Raw genomic sequence first — 10,711 nt, 5'->3', positions numbered from 1 at the left:
AGAGATAACTTCCGTTCTCAGTCGGGCTGGGTGTTTTTACTGAATGGAGGAGCAGTTACTTGGAAGAGTTCCAAGCAAAATACGGTGGCTGATTCTACTTGTGAATCAGAGTACATAGCAGCAAGTGAAGCGTCGAAAGAAGCAGCTTGGTTGAGGAACTTCATCGGGGATCTCAGAGTTGTTCCAAACCATCCAGGAGCCTATGGAACTGTTCTGCGATAATGAAGGAGCGGTTGCCTTGACAAAGGAACCGAGAGATCATGGTAAGACCAGACATATCGACAGAAAGTACCATTTCATCAGACATAGAGTAGAAGAAGGCCATCTTATAGTAAAGAGGGTGTCATCTGAAGATAACCCAGCAGATCCTCTCACAAAGGGTCTGAGTAGGGCTAAGCATATTCAGCATGCTCGAAGCATAGGACTGAAAGATGATATTAGTTTTAGTAGTTAGATTAGTTTTTGAAACTTGTAACAAAGTAAATGTAATTGACTTTTGGTGATTAAATAATAAAGTATTATTTATAAGTTTGGCTACTACCTTTTGTCGATTGTTTATTATTGTGTTTCATTTTTGCATGTTTTACTTCCTGAATAATGAGATTATTCAAACTCCACAGTCGCTCGTACTCTTGGAAGTAAGTAGTGAATTAAGACTGTCATGAATTGGATTGCAGATTGTCTAAGGATAGACATGGCAATAGAATTGCTGCAACGTTCATGGGTACTCAGAAATTGAGATTTGAGTATTGGATAAACCCTCGCTCAGAGTATTACTTCATGGAATTCATCACGAGTAATACTGAGACGATAATATCCTATAATCTTGAAACGAAGATATATGAGTTGTAATTTACAAGTCGGTTGTGCATTGGTGATACGAAAACGCATCAGTAACTTGGTGTTATAAAACGTATTGTCATGCATAATTTGATGAGTAAAAGATACAAGCATATGAGTCAACGTTTATTCGTTCCTTTTGCCCTAACAGGAAAAGCGATATCTGTGGGCCCCTCGATGATTTGGTGTTGACTTATGTGCTGGGCCCAGCCAGGACTAAATTGATGTGTTCGATTAGAAGTCCTACATCATCACAAATCAGGAATCGGGAAACATAGATTCTGGATAAACAGATTGATTACATTCCATGTCTTTTGTCTGGGGATATCAAGCAGAACGAAGGGTTATATGATCACTTATCTTAGGACACGTAACTGACTGGGTCAGAGTTCGGCAGTAGCTTTTGGAAGCTACAATTTGCTGGTCAAATTTAGAAGGCATACTAGCAATTATAGTTACAGACTTATCCAAGTGGGAGACTGTTGGATTAGGTGTCTAAGCCCATAACTATAATTGGTATGTACTTGAATTGATAGCAGTACAGTCCTTTTGGGTTGCCCTCAACCTAGCAACTGGACAAGGAAATTATGAAAGGAGAGATATTAATTTATAAGATTAATGAATTAATATAAATGATTTATTAATATGTTAAAAGATTAATATATTAATAAGAAATCATTATGTTTAATTAATTGTTAACCAGAAATTAATCAGAATTGATTTTGGGGTTAAAAGAATTAATTATAAGGTGCAGGGACTAGTTTGCAATTATCCAATAGTTGAGTGGAAGGCTCTAGAAACCCCTTGGAAGAGGGTGGACGAAATCTTTAGGGGAAACCCTAATAATTTCGTCCATAGGGGCTTGGATAAGGCCCTTGGGTTTGCTTAGGCCCTAAGCAAAGGATAACTAGGGTTTCCCTTAAACCCTAGATCCCTCAGCTATATAAGGAGCCTCCTGGTTCATGTTTTTGGTGACTCTTTCTTTTGAAGAAACCCTAAGGCCGAGATTTTGCATACTCCCTCTCCTCTCTCTCTCTTCTACTTTCCTTCTTGCTAGTTTGGGTGTGACTCCATTAGAGGCATTACACTTGTGGTGCTAAAGCTTCCAAGAAGATCAAGATCAAGATCAAGGGAATATCAATTGTTTGCTATAACAATTGAAAGGTATGTAAACCCTAAACCCTAGTTTACTATTTTCGATAATAGCCTCTCTCCTCTAGGGTTCTTGTTTTGCAATTCAAAGTTATATGTTCAATAGTTAAAACATAGATCCAAAGTAGGTTGCATGTGAACTTAGGAATTGTTTTTCTAGTTTATTTGTTGTACCTAAAACCCTTCACAAAGTTGAGATGTTGATCGATCCAGACCGAGACAAACATTTCCTTATATTTGTTTAACCAAACTTCATCCAGATAATTTAAAACATCGGCAATTATATAAATGTTATTTATCTATGAAAATAGTCTAAAATCATAAATAATTAGTTAGAAAATACGAAGATTTGTACCTTGATATTTTCTCAACATCGATTGGAGTGTTTTGTAGTTTTCATTGTACACTATCCATGTTGGAGAGTCAACAAGTACAATCCACATTATACGAAAGGATTTCCACTCATCGTCTATCTTGAATGTTCTCCTCCAACGCTTTCTAATATTTTCAATAATGTGCCATCTACAAAGTAACCGAGTGGCACCGGGGAAAACTTGTTGACATGCGTTCATCAGTGCCAATTCCCTGCATCAGTGCCAATTCCCTGTCTGTGGCTATAACACGTGGGTGCATGCACTTGTCTAGTGTGGACGTTAGACACGTTAACACCCAATTATAGTTCTCCTCATTTTCATTAATGATAAAGGCAAAAGCTATGCTAAATGTCTTGTTGGTTGAAGTTGTGCCAACAATCCGAACAAAAGGCATACCATATTTGTTGGTCTTGTATGTTGCATCTATAATCAAAACGTGTGGAAATGCCTTCCATATATTCAACGACTGTGGATGAATGAAGAAAAGATTTTCCAATTCATTTGAAATACCACGGAGAACTCCGTAACAAAATGTTTCTCGTTCAAAATTTCCATTAGAACCTACATTTAAATACAGTTAATTAATAAAAAAAAATTAATATACAAATTAAATTTAAAATACTACTTGTTGGATATACTAACCTGCATTGGAGTTTTTCCATAATTTCGGGACAAGCGAAGCTTGAGATTCTCATTGTATATGTTTTTAGTGTAGAAACATTATTCTCGTCGCGGTCCTTTAGTATCAAGAGTATGTCATGTGGTGCAACATTCTGATTTGTCAAGTCAGCCACCAATTGTTTCTCGTGTTCTTTCAACCGCCTAGCAAAAGCATGTCCCTCCATATATTGTGCATGTGGATGATTATGTTGATCACATATCACCCTGAGGATCCAATCGTCATATTTTTTGATATACGAACCTACCAATTGAAAGTTACAATTGATTTTTTTGGTTCCAGAATTTTTAATTGTTGCTTTGCTTTCGTATTCACGACCACGGTCACAAATAAGTGTAATATAAGACACCACACCATTTTTTGCCTTTGATCTTCTCATCACGATGACATAACCAAGAGAGAATGCAATGTTTTGCACCCATTCCATCAACTCATCACAAGACTCAAACACCTATTTAAAAAAAACTTTGTTAACAAATTGTAACACAATGATAAAAAAATGTTAATCAACATTTGAATTATACCCGCTTGGTAGAAAACGATGATGTCGCCGTCGTGTTCTCAACGCTGTCATTTAAATTATTTCCATCGGGTCTCCACATTTTTTGTTAAACACTGCAAAATAATAAATAATTATAAAAAATAAAATTATATATATACTACTAATCTAAAAATTAATATGTTTTATAAAAAAAATTTAGTGTAAAAACTAATAAACGTGATAGCCCAAGTTTTAAATTCAGCCCATTTTTTATTTTAGTCCTATTTTAAACCCGTCCCTATAAATACAAAAAGAAACCCTAAAATTTGTTAGCCTCCACTCCAAAATCAATCGCGTCTCTGTCAATCCACACTCTACACTCTCACTGGAAGTCACTACTCTCCACCCTTTCTCATCGGATTAATCGTCGGAACGACACACCACCACCATCAGAATCGACACACCACCAATGTCGCCGTCTCTTTCCTGTCGACCATTGCCGCCGTCTCTTTACCTCCGCTGTCTTCTCCGATTCTTCCTTCATACCGAATTCTGGTATTCGACCATGGTTACTGACATCGCATATAGTCATCGTATATGGCCTTGACATCGTGGGAAAGACAATTGCAGCATCCGATTTTTGACAGAACTCTCCACTCTCCACTCTCTCACTCTATTCTTAATACACATCTGTATACTCATCGGTATACCACCATCAGCCCACCGGTGAAGGTGAAGGTGGCGACATTACGATAAATACTTCAAAAGTTGATTTAAGATTTAGAATAGATTATTTACCTTGATTTTGGTTTGCTCACTGTTAATTTGTGTTATTGGCTTATAAACTAAGAATTTTTTTTAAACAATTAGTTAGTAGTTGATTATGAACAAGTTTCAATATAATTAAATTTAATTCTTATTAAAAACACAGTCTTCAAAAAATGGTTAGTGGTTATTTAATTGAAATTTATGATTGTAAAAAAAACAACTTACATTAAAAGAAAAAAAAAAGTTGGATCGTATCTGACCAGTTTGAAAAATGTTTGAAGTACAACGAGTTTAATTTAAAAGCTAAAATTGTTATTTTGCTTTTTACAACGAGCTAAGTTGTAAAATTTAAAATATGTTTTTGCTGAAATCTTTATTGAATATTAAGGCAGTCAAACGGATATCCCAATGCAAAAAGCTATTTGACTTTTAAATCAAAACTGCACAAATTGTCCGTTAGCTGAAAATTGTCACTTTGGTCCAAAAAGGTTTGGACTAGCACCAGAGGTCCAAATTTTTCATTTTGTTGCGAGTTTGGTCCAATTTTCTATAAACTTTTTCATAATGACTATTTTACCCTTGTTACTTTCTTTTTCTATTTATTTATTTATTTAAATATTTATTCTGATTAAAAGAAAAATAAAAAAGAATATTTCTCTCTCTCTCTCTCTCTCTCTCTCTTTCTCTCTCTCTCTCACACACACACTTAATACTCAACAATCCAAACACCCCATCATCGATCAAAGCTGCTGCTTCCTTCCTCCACCGTCCCCATCTCCCTTCACCTCCTTTCTCGTCGACGAGCATCAGAACGACACACAACAGGCAGTTGGGAACGCTGCCTGCCACCACCATCTTAACCCACCTCCTCCTTCGAATACCATAACCCCTCCATCACCGGTGTCACCTCTCACTCTCTTCATTCGTTGTTCACAACCAAAGAAGAGGAAGAAAGAGGCAAAGCTGCCACCGATCGATGTTGTCGTCGTGAGTTCAAGAATCCATTTCATGGATTTTTTTTCTTATTGTTTGGTTTCTGAATCTGCATCTAGATCGATTTCATGGATTTTTTTCCTTATTGCTTTATGGGTGTTTATCTATCTAGATCGATTCAAGAATCCAAATACAAATTTCTGTATTATTATCTTTTGATAATTCAGATTTTTAGGGTATTTTCCATTGTAATGTTCTTGGGTATTGTTCTAGGTGATGACGAGAGAGAGAGAGAGAGAGAGAGAGAGAGAGAGAGAGAGAGAGAGAGAGAGAGAGAGAGAGAGAGAGAGATTTAATTTTATTTTTTATTTTTTATTTTTTATTTTTTTTTAAAATCAGGAAAACAATTAAGAAAAAAGAGAAAATCATATTAATAAGGGCAAATCCGTCATTTTGAAAAAAATCATAACAAATTGGACCAAACAAGCAACAAAATGAAAAGTTTGGACCTCTGGTGCTAGTCTAAACTTTTTTGGACCAAAGTGACAATTTTCAACAAATCACGGGGACCATTTGTGCAGTTTAGTCCTTTTAAATTGGGTGTCTAAGGGTGTCTAAAAGAGTGTTTTATTATAATTAACTATGGATGATGTTAATAAGACACCTCTTAGAAATCTCATTGACCCTTTTATAAAAAGTCAACCTATAATTAACTATTTATAATCAGTTTTTTCGAAAAACAATACAATTTCATCCGATCAAAATATTTCAAAATTTAACTAGTGTGTCCATATGGTAAAATAGGGTGTCTTTTTAGTCGGCCTAAAAAAAAATATAATTTCAATACTTTTTTTTTGTTTAAATGGTACAACCTAAGAAAATTTACACTTTTCTGGTGCAAAAACTAATGTAATACGTTGGAAATGGCTTAAAAATTGAGATCAAAAGCACTATCAACAAACCTTTCCATTTACATACATCCAAGAAAGAAGCACAACAGTAAACTAATTATAACTCACTATCAAACTACAACCTATTCCATTCTTCGTCTTTCAACATCATCTCCTTGGGAACCGTTTTCTGATTCCGGAGTTGTCTCAACACCCTCCACGGAATCAATCACACCAACTCGTGGACTTGTCTCTCCTTCAATTTCACAATCAGGCGATGGAATGGAATCCTCATACGAAGAGTCTGATTCCACCGCCAATTCCGCATTTCTTCTCATTTTACGCCCCTTACCTGAAAGCACATGCTTCATACTTTTAGCCGAATCTCCCGCATGTTTCAAAATACTTTTCGCCACATCTTTCACTTTCTTTTTAGGATTCTCTGGACAAATTTCGTCCAGTTTGCTGTCCCCATCAGGGGACAACAAATTTTCCTCCATGACTAAATTTACCGTCACCCCATTCTCATTCACCGCCCTAACATTTTGGCGCGGTGATGGAGACTGTGACTCCCAATTTTCATAATTTTCCCTTTTTTTAAAGCTTCTGCTTTTTTCACCCTCTGTTTTTAGGGTTCTGTTCAAAACTGACCCGATTTTAGTCAAACCTCTTTTGACTCGGTTTCTTGTGTTGACTTTGTTCCCTTCCAGGCTGTCATCTGAGAAGGTGATGTCATCTAAGTTTGACCCAGGTTTGACCCTGTTCTTCCCTTTTCTTGGTTCCCAAATTTGAGGTACTTCCGACCCGGGATGGTGGACCCATATCCCAGTTTGTCGTTGACCTTCTACATCGATGGGTTCAAAGTCGTCGGCCACTGGCGGCGGTTTTTCCGGCGGGTGGTCGCCGGAGGCGGCTCCTTTCCTGGTGTTAGGTATGGAAGAATCTTCTTTTAACTCGTTGAATAATGCATCCACTTCACATGGTGGTGAAATTGACTTTTTTTCGACTTCATTGACTTTTACTGTGATATGTAATCTTCCTGTTTTGATGTTTTGAAGAGGTAACCACATGTCGTGTTTATCTCCATCTCTAAGATCATTGATTTTTATACAACAATCACTGAAACAAAATCGTTAAGTGATTAGTTTTTATAGTTATAGATATCTAGTGAAAAAGATAACAAAAAAACGAACCCGAGGATGTCATCAATGAAGTGATCTTTATCACGGACTTCGATCATTAAAATATTAGGCGATTCCCATGTTGTAATGGGGATTTTGAACTCCTCTTGCCATTTTGGGGATAATGTTTTCTTTTGTGTTTTTGTTCTAAATCTATAAGCTCCAAGTTGTCCTTTTACATAAGGATCAGCCAACCCTGAAAATTAAAAGAGTTTATTTTATTCATTAACACAAGAAATTGTTGATTTTTTTTTTTATGGAAACTTACCATTCATGTCTGATGGTTTCATACTCGATGCTTCAATAATCTCCACTAAGGTGTAAGCAACTGGCTCTTTGGCATCAACACAAAACCAAGGTTCTACATATAATGATATGTCACAATTGAGAGTAGATTAAAGTATACACTAAGATAATTGATGGATTCAACACAAAACCAAGGTCATGTAGTTTACCTGCTTTTGGTGAAACGAATTTTTCAAGATCCACCACCAACATATTAGGCTACAAAAAATGGAAAACATTTGATTTTTTGTATTTTAGCATCCTACATTTATTTTTGTAAGATAATAAAGAATTCTAAAGAAATCTACCTCAACTAGTGTCTCCTCGAATGCAAGTGTGAGAAGCTTGTCCTAATCAAGTAAAAGAATGTTAAACATAGATTTAAGGAGAAAAAAAAAAAAAAAAGAGATTTGAAAATCAATGAAGATACTTGCCAGCCATCCAGCAATCCCAGGTAGTTCAGTAACATCGAGCCCATGAGCAAAAATTGGTTTCACGGTCAACTGAAAGTACGGTGGTTCAACAAAACACACCCTCAAACGTCCGATAAAAGGCCAATTTGGAAGAAATTTCACCCCAAGCAACACCTTAAATAATATGATGAATTGGAAAAAGTTGCATAAAAAACAGATCAATAGTGACAAATATGCTTATAAAAGAAGTCCAAGGCTTTGGTTTCTATATGTCCATCAAAATACACTTAGAAGTATTTGATTATTATTTTTATTTCTTTCTTCTCTTGTTTCTAGAGTGTAGAATAGATGTGATATTTATTTTTGAGACTATGTCACTATGTGTGTGTCACTAAGGGTTGGCCTGAGAGATTAATCTATGTGATTTTCAAAAAGTGTTATATTGTGAAAAAAAAAAAAAAAAAAAATCTCTGGAGACCCGTGGTTTTTCTCCGGTTTTTGAGTTTTCCACGTCTATTCCTGTGTTATTATTTCTCTATTACTTTTCATTTAACATGTTGTTGTTGGGAATCTTTGAGACCATTTTCCTAACATGGAAAAAGTTACATAAATATTAAGTATGTACATCTTCATGTAGATCAATAGGGACTCACCTTTCCTTCGATATGCATTCCTGTCAAATGCATTTTTGTCCACATGCCAAACCCCAATCTTTTCGTCAGTTTCACAGCAAGTATCGCATTCATATCTTCAGCTGTCCGAAAATTCATCCCCAACTCAAGAACCTTAAAACAAATTTTTAAAAAAATTCAAAATCCACCAAAAATAAAAACGTTTTTAACACTAGAATCCCATGACTAATTACCAAATGATCATCACCAGTAGATTGACGACAAACTCTCATATCTGTAAACATAGGAGGAGATCTTCCGAGGTATATATTCTGAACCACAGCTTCTTTCTACATTACACAGTTTACTTACAAAATTTTTAATTTAAAATAAAGAAAATTCAAAAGGGTAAAGGAAAACGTATTAATACAACAGTCCATGGTTTGTATTTCTGCAAGAACCAAGGTACGATAGGTAGTAGAATTTTTTGTGAGACTATCCCTTCCATACATATTGGCCATATCCTTTCAATAGTATGATTCAACCACCTTACAGATTCAGAATCCGAAAGTACCTATAAGAAAAAAAAAAAAAAATTAATCACTTTATGCTAAAATTCAAAAGTAGTAGTGAAGTTCAAGTGAATCACCCTCTTTTGATTTGCTTGCTTTCTCTCCTCAAACTGTATCTTTCTTCTCAATCTCATTGCATAACGATCATGAACCTTCAAAAATAAATAAAAAGGAAGCAATTCAAAAATCGATAATCATAAAAGAAGAACAAGTTCAAACATACATAGAAATTACACTTTTTTAAAAGCTTACGAGGTAGAGATAGATGAACGAAAGGAAGTAAACCAGTGGGTGAAAGTAATCCAACGAAGAAAGCAACCAAATTAAAAACAACACAATCCCCACATGATGAATGATCGAACCCTGTTTTCCACCCATCTCTTTTTCAATCTTTTTTCCCAATCAATAAAATGAAGATTCAAAGCAAACCCCCTTCATCAAGATCCGCAATCTTTCGTAAAACCCAATTCATTAAGAGAGGATAGCATCACGATTCACGAATCACGATGCAAGAATAATTAACGCTAACCCTAGGAAAATGCAAAACATAGAGACGTAGGATTGCGATATTAGCTCATTATTGATGCGTAATGCATCTAAGGATCGAAGTTCGAAAAAGGGATACGATTTAGAATGTGGGTTGTTGTCATTCGATATGAAGAATTATTATTGAAGAAAGTGAGGAACTAGTGATATTGAAGTGGATTTATTGACTGGTTTAACTGCTCCTTTCGATTTATTTAATAAAGATGTGGTGCCCTAGTACAGATCTTCTTCCTGCTACACTTGCCGAGTCGGCAATGTCGAGCAATCGGACGTGTCATTTGCAGAAATAAACGGTTAATTTAATCGATTATGTTCTCTGTTTTTATACTTTTGTCACCCCAAAATTTGTACTTTCTTTTGTCAAATTTGACTCTTTTAGCCCATTTGTTTCTAGAAGTTTGCACTTTGCCCTAATATGTGGGTAGCAGGGTAGGGTAAACACATAAAAGACAAATTAGGCGATTTGGTACCAAGTTTTTTGTTTTATTTATTTATTATTTATTTTATTATTATTATTATTATTATTATTATTATTTTGGGGGGAGCTTTTAGTTTTAATTTTTAGATTTCAGAAAAATATATGGAAAGTAAAAAGCCATCGTTTTTGTGTAGGAGTTCATAATCTAAAAACAATCTTAAATAGTTTTTTGGATTTTTTAGCTTTCGTTTTTATTTAATTTTATATATTTAAAAACTAAAAACTATATTTTATAGAAACACTTCTACACAAATAGAAGTTACAACTTCTAATTCTAAACTAATATCTATCAGCTACTATGGATTAGTTTTGCCAAACAAGTCCACTGACTTTTTAAATAGATAAAAGACAAATTGTAAAAAGACACTGCGTTTTCACGAAAGTTCTATTTTAACTATGTATTATTTTTTCTTACAACTAGGGAAGTGGTCTATGCTACGTATGAGTTGAGATTTATTTGGATTTTGTTATTGGTTAACGTGGAGATACAGGGCCGGTTTTAAGGGGG

General features: G+C 35.0%; 1 protein-coding gene across 1 annotated transcript; it reads right to left on the bottom strand.

Moving 5' to 3' along the window:
• Positions 1-6,124: 6,124 nt before the first annotated feature.
• On the bottom strand, positions 6,125-10,003 carry LOC145141341 (C2 domain-containing protein At1g53590-like). The gene is made up of 11 exons (XM_079074628.1): positions 9,432-10,003; positions 9,257-9,331; positions 9,038-9,181; positions 8,862-8,957; positions 8,650-8,781; positions 8,018-8,170; positions 7,892-7,933; positions 7,754-7,802; positions 7,567-7,659; positions 7,311-7,494; positions 6,125-7,236 (listed from the first exon to the last, which is right to left on the bottom strand). The coding sequence occupies exons 1-11, from the start codon at positions 9,555-9,557 to the stop codon at positions 6,261-6,263; spliced, it is 2,070 nt and encodes a 689-aa protein (XP_078930754.1). The 5' UTR covers positions 9,558-10,003; the 3' UTR covers positions 6,125-6,260.
• Between the last annotated feature and the right edge of the window lie 708 nt (positions 10,004-10,711).

Source organism: Lactuca virosa, chromosome 9 (genome assembly GCF_052849685.1).
Source record: "Lactuca virosa cultivar CGN04683 chromosome 9, Lactuca_virosa_CGN04683_v6, whole genome shotgun sequence".
Taxonomy (NCBI): domain Eukaryota; kingdom Viridiplantae; phylum Streptophyta; class Magnoliopsida; order Asterales; family Asteraceae; genus Lactuca; species Lactuca virosa.
This window is presented reverse-complemented; position numbering and strand designations above follow the sequence as displayed.